Source organism: Mercenaria mercenaria, chromosome 1 (genome assembly GCF_021730395.1).
Source record: "Mercenaria mercenaria strain notata chromosome 1, MADL_Memer_1, whole genome shotgun sequence".
Classification (NCBI taxonomy): Eukaryota; Metazoa; Mollusca; class Bivalvia; order Venerida; family Veneridae; genus Mercenaria; species Mercenaria mercenaria.
The window spans coordinates 44131374-44147657 of NC_069361.1; the positions used below are offsets into that span (position 1 = coordinate 44131374).

At 33.9% G+C, this 16284-nt stretch overlaps 1 protein-coding gene across 1 annotated transcript; it reads right to left on the reverse strand.

Moving 5' to 3' along the window:
- Positions 1-1543: 1543 nt before the first annotated feature.
- LOC123540588 (lysyl oxidase homolog 3-like) lies at positions 1544-16245 on the reverse strand. The gene is made up of 13 exons (XM_045325740.2): positions 16105-16245; positions 14412-14556; positions 9357-9526; positions 9097-9253; positions 8731-8900; positions 8165-8339; positions 7714-7904; positions 7132-7446; positions 6228-6542; positions 4567-4761; positions 3968-3986; positions 3373-3518; positions 1544-3118 (listed from the first exon to the last, which is right to left on the reverse strand). The coding sequence occupies exons 1-13, from the start codon at positions 16151-16153 to the stop codon at positions 3051-3053; spliced, it is 2115 nt and encodes a 704-aa protein (XP_045181675.1). The 5' UTR covers positions 16154-16245; the 3' UTR covers positions 1544-3050.
- Between the last annotated feature and the right edge of the window lie 39 nt (positions 16246-16284).

Consider the following 16284-nt stretch of genomic DNA (forward strand, 5'->3'; position numbering starts at 1 on the left):
TAGAGGTCACAGCAGTGTCCACATGTTAGGCGAAATGTAAACAAACAAAAACAGAATGCAAAATATTCACCGTCATACAATAAAACTCGAAATGATGAATGAAATTCATCTTGTATATGATTTTGAATTTGAAATCATACATTGCTAAACATCTGTTCTGTTTATTTCATTCATTTTTGCACATTTATGCTGCATATACACATTTTAGCGTACACGTGTAGTAAAATGACGACTGACATACATTTTCACATCAGCCAATCAGAATGGTTAAGTATTCTAGACCGGAACTTCACCAGGGAAGTTCAAGCAAGTCTTTTCGTGTAACGTTGAAAAACTATAAACTACGCGTTGTTTTTCTAAGACAAGAAGTATTGAAGAAATGTGACCGGTACAAAATTGAAGATAAATTATCGCGTATTTAATATCCATAGTACACATTTACCGAACTGCGTGTTTTAGGTATGAAATGCGCGATTGAAATGGGTTAGTATATTTTCCCGTTCATGACCATGGTTCTTATAGAATACCTAGGGATAGGGTATAACAAGTACATGGGCATTTTCTTTCTGGTCTGGTGCTAGTGGTACATCCTGAAAGCATACAATTTGCTTACATGAGTACACGCTATTGTTCTTTAAACGTTTTCCTATTCATAAAATGTACCATTTCCTATTAGAAGTAACGTGGACAAGCAGCAATCGAGAAGATATTGCTAAATTTTCCTATATGTAACTTGACTTTTATTATTCATGCTGCGGGAAGTCGTGATTTGAACGACTGAGTATAGTGCGAGGTAGGAAAATCTAAAATGGTAAATGAGCTGAGATATAACACTTAATTAAGCTGATTACCAAATAATCGTTATAAAATTGGGTTAGAGTGTATGCTGAATTCTGAAAAACATTACAAAAGCGAGTAGTGTGGCCAAACCTACGGGAATTACACTCATTGTTCGTAAGATCTACAACAATTAATCAACAAACATAAAGAACGATGTCATCCAAGGTAAGAGATTCTCTTGGAACATTAAGCTGTGTTTTGCTCAGAATTTAGGTTCCAAGTTACGGAGAATCGCAAGGCTCATCAGCTCAACGCTACACAAATCAACTAAAAGGTATATGTAGTTGTGCTACATAAGAAAACTTAAAATCTTTGGCGAGAGACTGAAGATCATTATAGTGTTTCTGTGCAGCAGGATTTATTAGTTTGGCTAGAGTCTCATTTCAAGGCAGTAGTATGAGTCGAAGTATCAACAAATAAACTGAACCGACCCAACATTCTTATATAGAAAATGCTTTCTATTTATGCGTAATCTGTTTCCAGAAGATTTCGCATAATAACACTGATGAAGAAAGTCATTTTTATAAATACCGAAAAATGGATTCCAAAGCCTCTGTACGCAACCCTATTAGCATGTGATATATAAGGAATCCTATAGAGTCAACTGCTGGAAACGCACTATAAAGACCCCTAAGATGACTTGAAAGTACTTTCTAAGACATATATAAGACACTGGATCAAAAACTTTTAACATAACTCTAAATATTGGATAATGATTTATTACTGTAAGGTATCCCATATCGAACATTTCTTTCAATAACATATAGCTCAGTAAACATATATTCATAGTTGTAGATTGAGTGTACAAAATAAATCTTTATGATCAGGATTCGATGTATTGGGTTTATTTCCGTTTTTTTTTTTTTTGTTTTTTTTTTTTTTTTTTTTTTTTTGTCAAGAATAAAGGTAGTAGTCTTCTAATACCTTTCCTTTGTGGTTTCTATAAAAGCAAAAGCAACAAAATACACTAGAAATAAAATGTCAGAGATTTGATTTCTAACATTGTCGTCTACATATGGTTTCCACGTAGCATAATACAAAAAGTATTAGACTCTGCCAAACAAACATTATGGAGCAAGTATGATAAAATTCCATACACAAATATTTCGTTTGGACTGTTTGGTGTAACACATGTATACACGAAAGGAGATCCGTGGTAGCGATATTGTCAAATCTACCTAAGTATTAGAAATGACCAAAATTGTATTATTAAGTTTTGATAACAGCAGCTTCAAATGACATGTTGATTTGCACATTTGTTTGGTAGCATTATGTTTAAAAAATCAGTTAATACATCACCCAAAACTACGTGTATTGTTTTCGTTGCTAAGCGACGCAGTCGTTTGTAAAAGTATCACATTTTGTATTCAATTTGTTTTCTTTTCGAAAGTGAGAATTATTTCAGGGGTGTGGCTATTTGAATGCAAACGTTCATATTTAACCTATTTATGAGCAGGTTTAACTTCTGCATTTAACTTCTGATTTGCCCACGATTGTTAAGAATTTACAGCAATGTGTACATTATATATCGACTGACCCTTGTGTATCTTCCACGAAGAAGCGACAAAAGACAATGTTTAATTTTATATCATGTTACCTGTTTAAACAGAAGAGATATAAAATATGCAAAAGGATATACGGATCTGTGTCAAAGTTTATAAAAATGGGACGTCTCGGAATTGAATCTTGCCATTTATCTATTTCGAAATTAAAACTCAGAATACAAAATCAATTTCTAGAGTTCTGAGAGTGAATTTAATGTCAACATTATCAGTTTTATATATACAATGGACCAAGTTTTCATTACGCAAGTGATGCATTTAATCATCTGTCTCAAATCTTCAAACGAAAATCAGTTACCTAACCAAAATTACAAAAATATTAACAATAAAGCGCTACGGGAGTACGCAGCTCATAATAATTATTATACAATAACAATGATATGGCGTCCCGTCAAAGGACTGGTGTCTGAATAAAGATTGATTATGTGATAAACAGAATGTTTTGAAACTTTATTATATATAATAGATATATTCTAATATAGATATATTCTAATATAAACATATGTAACAGCAATAATGTCCTTCATTTATTGAATACTTCTCATTCTTCTGCAGAAAGTGTCTTGTGATTTTTCAGTGAAGAAAGCAAGCCTCAGTGTTGTTCGTAATGTCTTCAAAATAACATATATTTTACAATAGAGGCATCAGTTAATTTCTGAAAGCAGTATTCACATAAAGTTCCTCTTCACTTTTTCCTGCTCTGTTTTTCTTTCCATCTGCGAAAATAAAATTGAAACACATATTAAAGTGAAAACAAAACGAAGGCACATGTGGAGGTGTTTGTTGTAATCGTAAGTAACAACAGTACCGAGTGACAGTACCGTCTCTTCTAATAACACCACTAACATATGTGTTTGATACCCATGTGTATAGACATTTACGTTTGTTGCAATAATGATTCACAATAATCATCAGCAAATTTATGGTCATTCAATGTGTTTATGGATAAAACAATATCTATTATACTTACCAACGTCTCTAAATTCCAGAACTTCGTAGCGTTCTTGGTTGTCGGATATATTTTCAATTGACATACCAGAATTTTCATACGTCTCTTCTTCGAATGTCTTATCTAAAGGTGGAGGCAAGCGCCGTCTTTTATCATTGTCCACTGAACTGAGATGTAAATCAGACGATTACACATTTAATATATACTAGAGTATTTACTTTCCTTCTTACATATCTAGATTCTTTCTTTCTTCAACATTATGTTCCTGCATGAGATTACCTCATTTCAATTTACTAATTTAAAAGTGTAAGAAATTCGTCTGCAAACAACGTTTCAGTTACAAAATAGACAATACAATTCATTTCGTATATGAAATTTCAGTAATTTGAAATACTTAAAGATAAAAAATGTGACGATGTTGTTTATAGTATTAATAAAATCTAAAATACGCAAGACGTGTACTTGACATACAAAAAAAACATATGTACGAAAAACAGAGTTTTGTATGCGAGCACAGATGTACGCATGCATGTACACACCTGCTAAAAATATGAACATTACTATAAGCAAAGCTATTAAATAGTTGCATTTTGTCAAATAATCATTGAATGCTTACCTATTTTGCCTCTGATTTCCTGCAAGAAAAATAAGATATCATGTGGTTTCTACTACTGACCCTGTATCAACAGAAAAGATATAAACACTATATTCTTGAGCCTACGAACTAAGTTACACAGGATATGTTGTGTAAACCATCATTTATGACCATAATTTTGTAGCTAAACTATTTGGCATGCTATCTGAATTTCGTCCAAATTTCAGTTGTTTTTGATGTAAGCTGCAAAACAAAACAGCACGAAAGTACGCTATATATATATATATATATATATATATATATATATATATATATATATATAGCTGATTGCTAATTTTAGAAAATACAAAGCATCAATCACTGAAAAACAAATTCTACATTGAATATATGTTACACAGACTTTCAAAGTAGTTTCTCAATTCGAAAACTTCTTGACCAGTAATTTAACCCTGGGTCTTAAAATTTTCGGTTTAAGATGAAAATAATACCAGTTTATGTTAAAACATTTAAAGAAATCAAGAACCTTGGCCTGCAGCATCTATGTCATACATATAGAAACAGTAAAGAGTACCATACTCTGTTTCATTACATGTATCAACGATCACAATGATCAGACTTACCGGCCTGTATTCTTTTAATCCTCAAGACTAAGGCTACTATGATAACAACACATATGAAGAAGACCGCTGAGCCAAGAGAGATTGTTAAGTATGTATATATTGGTATGTCTCTTGCTTCAGACATGTCTCCGGTTGATAGTAATGTGGAATTATCTGCCATTGAGTTATCTGTAGTTGTACTTTCTACTGAGGACGCTGAATTTAATGAAACGGAAATTAACTTGCATTCAGAAATATAAGTATAAATTAAATGAGAAATTAAATTTAATAATATACAAAAAAAAACATAATAGCATATTATTTTTAAGGCATTGAAAGCTATGGATTTATTCTGTTGACTAGTTTTTCCAGGCAAAACATAAACATATACCATTTCGAACTTAAAGAGATACTTATATGGGCTCCCTCCACTCACAATTTCATTTGTAACAGCCATCAGGATATCTTTGCAAAATCAGGATTTTGGCAAACTTCCCTACAATTTCTAAGTGACTTAGGAACTTCTGTTTCGGTTTGGATGGTAGTTTAGAGACCATGGAGCAATGAATGACTGAGTTTTGTAATATTTCAACATTATTTATGCACAAAAATATCAAATAAAAAATGTTGTCCCATTTTCCAAAATCCGATTGGATATATGGTGCGCCAAGATTTTATGAAAATATAGTCGGACTTTTTTCCAACATTTCGGCGTGCTGGATCTTTTTCCGTTCAGGAAAAAAATCAGATTTATTGTTGGCGGTGGTTATAAATATGATAAAATAGATACCCTTATACATAAAACGTTAACTATAATACTCTGTGGGCAGAACAAATTGTTTTTAAAAAATTTAAAATCCAATTGGATTTTTTCCCAATATAAATGCTGGACCTTTTTCCAACTTCAAAAATTATAAAAAAAAGTGGGTCTTTTTTCCAATTTTAAATGTGTATTTAATTCTAATGCCAAATATGTGACTTTCTGAAATACATACATATATATATATTAAGCTGGATGCAAATTTTAGCGCCGTTACCATGTATGTTGTTCTTAAATAAGTAAACAAATAAATTTACCATTTTTGTCTTCATTTTTGAACTGAATTTTTATAAAATTGCTGATCAGTGAGCCACAGGATATGGTTTGATACTCCCAGAAAGTAAGCTAATGTGATTTTCTTCCATTATATACTGCGGATTTACATCATTTTATCATATAAATGTATACAAGCTGCTCATACTGCTGATGATGATATATGGTAATAATTAATGGAAATAATAATGACTGAATAATATGTTTGACTATGAATACTTATGATGACTTATAATCATAAAGATGAGTAACAACTATGACGATGTTGGTTAATATTTATAATGATGGCTGATGATAATAACGGTGAGTATGTTTATAATGGATAAGACAGATCATGACTGATGATTGGATAGACGGCGATGATGTTTGATGATATACTTAACGTTTAACAAAATTATCTACACAAACCTTTAGTCAACCACCTTTCAAAATTTCAGATGAATATAACTCACTTTTAATCCTTTTGAAAGTGCAAAACACAGCTGTGCTAAAGTCGTCTTGCACGACATTTTATTACTGTGGCGACGCGGTTCTGGTGCCTTTTGTCAAACACGCCCTTTATCTATTGTAACAAGTATTTAAAACTTACGTGTGATTAAAATGACGACCACTGAAGATTCCACGCTGTTCACTGAAGGAATATTAAAAGCCTCACAGTGGAAACCAACAGATGTTGACGAGGTATCATTTACAGTAAAATTCAGTTCGCTAACAATCTGGGAGAGATTTGTCTGTCTGTCAGTGAACACAGTTTCCCTTGAAGACGACATCGAATGGTTGTTATTGATAAACCACTGAACTGTTGGAACAGGGTCACTGAACGAAGTGATACAAGACAAATTTATCGTATCTCCAAACGATACACTTTGTCGGCTATTGTGTATGGACACTTCCGTCACAGCAACTATAACAAAACACAATTATTTCACTCTTTTGATATAGATCTACACATAGTTTTATGAGCTATTTCGTTTTACAAAATGTACTAAAGTGTAGTTTAACAGCTCCATTGACTACGCTCTGTCGAACGAAGTAACTTGTTTTATATGTGAAGAATAAAGTGCCTTTTGCTCGTTTGGCTTATTGATTTACACTAGAGAAACATTTCTGTAACACAAATATTTTTAAAAATAGTGGGAAGGTTTTATAAAAACGAAATAATAGAAGTGTCTCATGTTTATTACAAGTACAATATTCACTCATATTTACACACTATGAAATTGTTTAGCTAACTTTGGCTTCAGATTGAAGTCAAAACGTATGACCTTTATTGTCATGAAGTCACGATTAAATTGTTAATATTATAACTGACATCTCATTTCTGTAGAACAGAAATGACGATGAAAGTAAGAAGAAAGTTGTCCCACTGGGAAAAGCCTTAGAACTTCAGTACTGTACAATTACACTGCCAAATAAAATGATGCGAGTCTATTACGTATTTGTATAGAAAGGTGTTCAAAATAATGAAAAATGTATACAAAATACAACTCTACCTCCAACGAAGATTCTTACACTTTCCGATACAAATCTGAGGGCACCATATGTAGATTGAAGATGACAAGATATAGTTGAACCATTATGTTTTCCGACATCAGGGATAAAGGTTAATGTAGATATTGTCAAAAATTTCCCTATATTACTCATCTGATAGGTTTCGGTGACATTGGATTCAGAAATAAGATTCCATCTGATGGCCTGTCTTGGTATTGATGGACCGGCAACACAAACAAGATCTGCTGGAACACCGCTTTTGACAATAACTTGGTCAACTGTTTGGGAACTATTGAGGAATTTCAATTTACCCATTCCTGCAATACAATACTGACTATTCAGATATTTTTAAAGTTAATATTTTGGTTGTTCTATTTTCCTGTTTTTACGTAATAATGCGCCTCAAATAAGAGTTTTGAAATTTTTGTTAATATACTGAAATATTTAAAATTTTACACTGAATTTCTGGCACATGTTGTTTTCGTTGTGGCGGACATATATTCATTCCGAATACTGTATTTTTAACGATACTAAGAATATTTAAGGTGACAAAAGTATATACCCTACAAAATTATCAAATTTACCGGTTTCTCCGCAAACAAGGTATGTTGCGGTATTAGCGTCATTGAAACCTGATGGATTATAAACTACACCCGAATCTGTCACAGTGAATTGACAGTGACCAACGTTTGTCTCATTTCCGTTACATTTGACAGACGTTACCATTTGTGCGTTCTTGAAAAACACACTCTCATTTTTCACTTTGTAAACATTTCTGCAATATTAAAGAATATCATTTAAAGAAAACATACATGTTAGTAAAACAAATAAATGTAAATAATTCTTGTAAGCGCTTTCAGAAAAAGACGTCATAAAATATTCCCGTTTAAATGATATAATTATATTTTAGATAATGATATACGATCTTGAAGGAATAACATTTATACTTTTCCTAAATACTAAAATTACATAAAAGTTCTTTTTAATTTATGCAAATATATTGTGATGTCTATGATAATGAAATAGATATATTTCCTTGATGTATTTGTAGTTTTGAATCCAAGTTGTCGACAGAGAACTGCTTGTTCATTTGTAGTAAGTGCTCCAAATCTGACGTTGACCCAATGGCCTTTAAACTTAATTTGAATCATCCCGTCTCTGTTGTTGTTTCCGATGACCTCTATATTTTTTAAGCGAACTTTGAGATCATCTGAAAATTAAGCATGTTCTTCAAGAAATATTTTTTCAGTTTGTTCATTCGTGAATGAAATGTTCTTGATCAAATTTAAAGAGCATGGGTGAGTAACATAGAGGCGTTTGCAACAAACTTATACAAACAAGAGACATTCCTATATTGTTCAGGACGCACGACAATATTGGCATATATGGTCTAGATATTATCATACCTTCAGCTTAACTATAATATTGATACATTATCATAAAAATAAAACAGACTTTACATACTTTTATCATTTTGTCTCTCTTGAAACCAACGGTCACATTTGGTATATGGAATTGCACGAGTGCACTCATACTATAATCTCCAAAAATGTCTAAGAACTTAAAACATTGTAAATCAAATTGTATAGAATGTTACTTACATCCACATATTACACCAGCGTCCTCTTTATGTCCACAGTCATGATGTCCCAAACTATTTTTAGAACACGAGTACAAATTTGCTTCAGTGCCTCTACAGTTAACATTGTCCAGCCATATAAGTCCCGTTCCAATACCAAAGTATGCACCTGACATTGGCCTCGCGTTTAACCTGTTTAGGATTGAAAAACAAGATTGGAGTAGACGGTTTTTGTCTTGGGAACATACACATATTTTTTTTTAATTTCAGGGCATAAGAAAATGATCCTTATTTAAGAAAAAGCATTGTAACACTCAATCTATCAAACATTTGAAAAGTGTGTAAATGAGTATGAGTCAAAATATGAGAAAATCAGGTAATGCTTTACGTAGGATGTCCAAGTTGTCGACAAACAACAGCTGCATCTTGTTCGTCCCATTCATCGTCACACACTGTACCGATTGACGTATTTCTTCCAGTTACTATCTGAACCCTTCCAAAGTTTGTTCCATGGTTACCGCCGAAATATATGGAAATATAAGTCCCTGCGAAAAGAAAATGGCAACGGGTTTTTATTGAAGTCCATTGATATGCTCCAGTAAAAGAATCACGAGTGATACAGGTTGGTCTCTATTTTAGGGACTTTACCTTGGCATAAAACGGCAGCATCTTCGCCATGACCACAGTTGTGTTTTCCATATCCTGGAAAGCTGCAGGATTCAATTTTGCTTTCTGTTCCACGACACTTTACATCATCCATCCAGATTGGCCCAGAGCCTTGACCCAACTTGGCAGAACTCAAGGCTGTAGCATAGGACCTATAAAATGAAGTAATGGCTGAGAAGCACGAACGGGGAAGATTATTAGAATTAAAACAATTTATGCTATAAAATAAATGGACTCAAGTATTAGCGTGTACAATAAATATGAATAACCATTTATGATAGGTTTTTTTTGCTATATATAAAATGGCATTGTATTGGTCGGCTGTTCAGTGTATTACTTCTTGCTGTGGCGTAAAGTGAACCTATCATCTACAAAGATATTTACCGACCAATACAATACTTCAATTTGTACCTTTTGTATGCTTACGTAATTTGCTGATTTTCATTACAGGTCCATTTCCTTAAATAATTACATGGCTATAGTTAGTCGGTCCTATTACGATAAATCCTGTCCGTACATTTTGTTACCAGTATACACTACATATGTACTATATAGATATGTATTTTACTTAGCAGTTATGATTTTCTTATATATCGCATCTAGTTTTATGGTGCTAAAACATCAAAAATATATATATAACTTTTCCAGCTGAGACAAGTTCAAAGACAATGAAATAACCAGTATGCCAAATGCCAGTTATCTACCTAACCTAAAATTACAGTATGCACAAAATATTTTTGCATATAAAGGTTCTACAATATGTACCTTCATAGAAACTGGATGATGCAACTTTGGCATCATTGAGCTTTTTGAAATATTCAAGATGGCCGCCAAGATGGCCGCTAAAATGCAAAATTGACTTATCTCCTAAATTATAGAAGATTTGGACTGGATTATTAATGTATATATTATTTTTGTTGTAAGAGGTAATAAAAGAAACATTAAATGTATATTTCAAAAAAGAAAATCATTTGAAAAAATCAAAATGGCGATCAAAATGGCCGCCAAAACGGAAAATCCCTTTATTTTACATTAGACACTCTAAATGTGCAGGTTTTCTTACTGTGTATAATTACTTCTAATAACTGAAAATGTTTATACATGTTACACTTTAACTTCAGTAATTTTATAACAAAGAGGTGGATAAAACGGATGTTCTTATTCAAAAGCATTACAATTTGAACACAAAACATATATATGATAATGTGGTATGATTTGTGATCAGTTTGCTACAAATAACAGTAAGGATACACCCAAGGACTTTAAAACGCCCAATCTATGCATTCAAGAAGATTTCCGTAATGCACAATTACAATGGTGGAAATGTGTCTGTGCGTGACTACTGTTCATAAAGCTCATATTCGGATAAGAATTATTCGGATATAGGTTGCTGTCGCTGGATAGGAATAGCAAATAACTGTCTTTAGATTGATAAAAGATAAACAAATTGGCCGTTTTGTCCAATGATAAAAGGGTTAATTTATTTTTTACGTTGACGTAATGTAAAACGTTAACATGGTGGTATTAAACAAGAAATCCTAAAGCCGCAGCCTGTTCAATATAATTTTGGTGACTGACTCTCCCATCGATTTGTAGCGTTTAAATAAAACTTTGGAAAACACCTTTAAATAAAAGTCGGGAAATTTTGATGAAAACGTTGCTTATGATCTCAGTATCGACACCAACATAATAATAACATTTAATTATTATAGATGCGTGGTGTGAACTTTGTATGTGAGATACAACACAGGCTACACATGCATAGGCGGCAATGGGCATGCTTCAGGTCTCACAGAAGGAACCACAATATTATATCAGATTTAATGATTATTAATAGGCAAGTACAAAACTACTTGAATACATCTTGCAAGAATGATATTGGACACAGGATATAGACTGACTCAGTTCACTACATTCAGTCATAAAAATGTAAAATGATATATCATAGTCCAGGAGCTAGTCTTTAGTAGCATTCCTGCAATATATTGAAAGATTCAGGTTTTATGACAGTTACAGAATATTGTGTAGCGAGGTGAGCTCCGGGATGTTGCAAATGGTTATTCAGATGCAAAATTACAACTGATTTGGGGGAGGAATGTTGTCTTCCGGGATTGTCGTCAGTACAAGCCTCTAAGAATTTGGATCATTGCTCCATCAAAAAGGGATGGCATCAAAGGTTGAAGGGTCTGGGTCCAAAGCACTCCTCCATATGCGCGTCTGTATGTGTTTCCTTAAACGTTATCATAGAAGAGTGGTGTGTGTGAGAATGATTGTAGCTTGAGCATCATATAGTAATTAGCCAAAAGTCATATCTGATATACTGTCAGCTCCTGTCTTACCCTAACAGGCTGCATTTAAACAGCTTCTTCAAAAACCGTGTTCATATCTGCGTATACATGTCCACTTTTGTTCAGATTGAACTCTGTTGTCAGCTGTTTGGCAACGGCTGTCTTTCCAATGCCACTTAGCTTGGATACATTATCGCATCCAGACAGACAGGGCATGAGCAGCTAATAACTAGGGCAAAATAGCTGAATTTTCTATGTACCTTACAGGTTGCTGCAGATTCCTCTATCATCCACTAAGCACCGGTTCCTTCCGTCCGTATTAATATTCTGCTCCCTGAATCCTGTGTTTGTCAGGACCATATGTGATGCCTGTAATTATGTCATGGTATTCAGTTTATGATTAACAAGGTTCAACTGAAAGAGCACCACAAAGACAAGGCCATGGGGTTACCTGCAAGCTTAAGTCACAAGTTGACAAACACAGGCTTCTTAAAGATACAAATGGGAGTTTTCATTGGTAGAGTAGATTTAAGGACTAGCAAGGAGGAAGCTGATGTCATAATTCCACAACAGTTGGTGTGTGAGCAGAATTTGTGACAGTGACATAATTATGATGACACATTCAGATTTGTTTTGACGATGCACTTTCATATTTTGTTGATGCACGTTTATGCACTGAAGGATTTGTCATGCTCTCTGCTGATGGAGGGAACTGTGTTCAGCAGACAATATTGTAGCAACATGTAAGACTATAAGGATGTTATATGACTGCCTGTGTAAGACAGGGTTCTCCGGAACCTTAGGGGCAGCGTGGTATGGAAAACCGAGCACCAGCAACGGTTTTTAACCACGCTGTCCCGAAAGTTTTGAATCACCTGCCTTACTCAGGCAATCATGTGAGATCAATTTTCTTGCCTACTGTTGATATAACGGAAACCTTTTCAAAGGTTTATACATTAAAAATTGCTCAGACACAAGGTCATCATAATACGACGTCACAATATGTTCTCCAGCCTGTCTTTCCCCGCGTGGTGGCAAGAAACGTTTGAAGTTATTACATTCCAGCTCTTAGCATATGATACCCTGTCAATTAAATGCTCTATGTTGCACTTGAAATGCAACCGTTGTTAAACAGGTGAAACGAGAATGCATTCTAGACAAACTTGGAGATGTAGATGGGATATGAACATGGTCTTTGGAGAAAGTATCAGTTGTTGTCGCCTGTTACGAAATGATTGGACCTAGAAGGCTTTACGATATCAGGAATGATATCTGGACAAGTAAAATGAGAAACAAAACTGTTAAAACAACAATCGTTACCACTTGTATTGAAATCGTTCAATGAGAATATTCAGAGCACACATACATACATGCATATGATGGAAAGGTTTTGGACCATGACACCCTTTAAATTCTGAAGCTATCAGTTTTAAATGGAGCAAGGATACAACTCTTAAGAGGCTTGTACCACCGACAATCTTTGAAGTCAACCCCCACCCCGGCACCATCATTGTCCTTAAATTTCTTCCATTCTGGATCAGAACAACCATGTGCAACATCCCTCTTTCGTACTGCAGCTCACCTCGCCTGTACAATATTATGTAACTGCTGTTAAAACAGTAGCTGTCAAAAAAAGATTAGCGAATGGTGTAGATGAAATACTCAGTGATGCAGATGGTGAATCTTACGTTATTCTGACGGAGAATACGAAAAGTTTACAAATACATACATGCCAATCGTTCAATAGCTCTTTGGGAAGTTATACACAATATATACTATATAGCTAACAGTGTACTTTTTTAACATACATGATACGAAGAAAGAACAAGGATCAGTAAATTTTATACAGTAACATTGCAATGACACTCGATATATAATTGCTGGCATTTATAGCAAATTATTTTGCAAATCATACCTACTTCCTATATACATTTTATGTTCAAATTGTTATGCTGTTGAATCCATAATTGCCGAAAAACATTTAAAGTGTTGTAAACATTTCTGATTATTAGAAGTACCTATATACGGTCGAAAAATATGCACATTTAGAGTGTTTAATGCAATATATAGGAATTTTCCGTTTTGGCGGCCATTTTGACCGCCATTTTGGACTTTTCAGATGAATTTCTTCTTTGAATTATACATTTGATGTTTATCATGTTATCTCTAGCAATAAAAATAATATATACATTGCAATCCTGTCCTAATCTACTGTAATTTAGGATATATGACGTTTTTGCATTTTTGGCGGCCATCTTGGCGGCCATCTTGGCGGCCATCTTGAATATTTCAAAATGCGCAATGATGACAAAGTTGCATCATCCAGTTTCTATGAAGGTACATGTTGTAGAACCTTTTCATGTAAAAACATTTTGTGCATACTCCAATTTTGGGTTTTTTGGTTGGCATACTGACTAAAACGTGAAATCGTGAATATTATTTCTTTCGAAAAGCGACCGTATGATAAAACTGTGTTTCCACTTTGATCCTACAATAGAGTTTTGCTTTCAGCTTGTGACCTCAACCAAATACGACTCGATGACAGGGTCGTAGATAAAATATACATTCATTAACATTATAATAAAACCAGTGAACTGCAGTCGTATAGAATCCCTTATTTGCGCATTGTATTTTCTTTCTTAACATTTCTAGGACAGACCTTAAACAATTTAATATTCGTAAATATATAAAAACAAAGAAGGTTCTTTTTTCTTAACACGAGAATTTCACCTTTATTTTTGTCACTTACGTCGGAAGACCAAGCTGTCTGCAAACTACTCTTGCATCGGCATTGTCCCAGCTATCGTCACAGATTGTCCCTCTCATATTATTTGTATATATTTCCACTCTGCCGTAATTTCTAGCATGATACCCGGCTAAGTAAACATTGATACCTGCGAGTATTATTAAAGTCATTTATAATTTTACACTAAACAAAGAGCACTACGAGAGCCATTCTAAACACTCACAATATTTCTGGAATATTGAGCAATGTCTATCTACAGACTGCAAATTTAGTTGACCCCTTCAAAGTGTTCGCCCTTGACTTCCATTCACTTCCACAGTCAGAAATAAATGTGGTGAACGCTGCAGAGTAGTCTTCCCCTAATAGGGTCTTAAGTAACTGAAAAAAATACCACTGCCAAGTGCTTTATTTGATAAATATTTTCGCCCAGCCAGCATCTTTTTCAGCCTTGGAAAGAGGAAATTGTCAAAAGAACTTAGATCGGATGAATAAGCGGGATGATTGATTTGTACCACTTTTTCATCTCTCAGAAGCTTTTGAACGATGGCACTTTTGTAAGCCACAGCGTTGTCATGGATCAACTGGAGACCGCAAAGACCAGTCTTTGGACGCATTTCTTTTGTAATTTCGTTAAACAGCTTTCAGTACTTTGTTTCTTTAAAACTTTCTAGTAACTGACTGTAGGAATTTGTACAGCAGTAACCCCCTGAGTTAAAGATGATGAAATACAAAAACCATTTGGACACTTAGTTCCTTTAGCAAGTAAAGGTCTACTGTCATCTTTTCGCAGCCACTGTCTGTTGTCAAAGCAACGCTGTGACTCATAAAAAGTATATCCAGGTGTTGTAGAAGCTGTGACATTGTGCAGTCATGTAAAGTCGAGAACTTTTTCAGCGTTTCTTTCGCACTTAAAATTTACCCTTTCTGCACAAGCCTTTCTAAAACCAATGTTCGCTTTTATAGCTACATGTAATTTGCTTAGTGCGCATGACTTCATCTTACACAAAACTAATACAACATGTATCTCCGAAAGTGTACCTAGAGTTTTTAATAAAACTTTGTAGGATTACAAATGAGTCATTCATGTATCATCCATGCAAAACACGGGTCTCTTGCGTGTCAAACTTCTACGGAAGTGCGCGCTTGTCAATATTGTTAGAATGGCTCTGGTGTGTACCTAGGTAGCGCAGTCACTAAAGAGCAAGAGGTATTGCAAGATGTTACTGTTGCTTCTAAAGTATTATATGCTTAACCCTTACCCTGCTAAATGTCTATAATGAACTGGTCCATCTTTAGATTTGGACAGTACCAATAACTGTTAAAGGGGTGCATACCAAATAGCTACTGACTGAATGGCGAACAGTGCACGAATGTGCAGGCTGATCTTGGTCTGCACTGGTCGCAAAGGCAGAATCACTTGTTGCAAGCAGGCTAAGGGTTAATGTTTAAACCTGAATAATAGGTAACACATAATAGTTAACACAATTTCATTGAGTTAATATTGGTTTAACAATATCTGTTTCAAAGACATGAATGACGTTGCCTTAAGCTGTACTGTTTCATAAAAATGAATGAAATTAACGTATTGAACTGAAAAACTACATATGAATAAAAAATATTAGAAATAATATAACTGATACTCTTTGTACTCATATAGTGATTACAAAATTACATGTATTGAGATAAATATATATACCTTTGCAATAAAGAAATATATCTATGAAAATTAAAATACTTCCAAGCATTTTCAGTTTTAAACGGAAAAGTGTAAAAACGGAAGTTTAAAAGCTTATTATCTACATTTGATAAGTGTTTTCAAACTTCCTCCAAAAACAGATAAAATTTGTTCAAATAAAACTAGACTTAATGATTTACG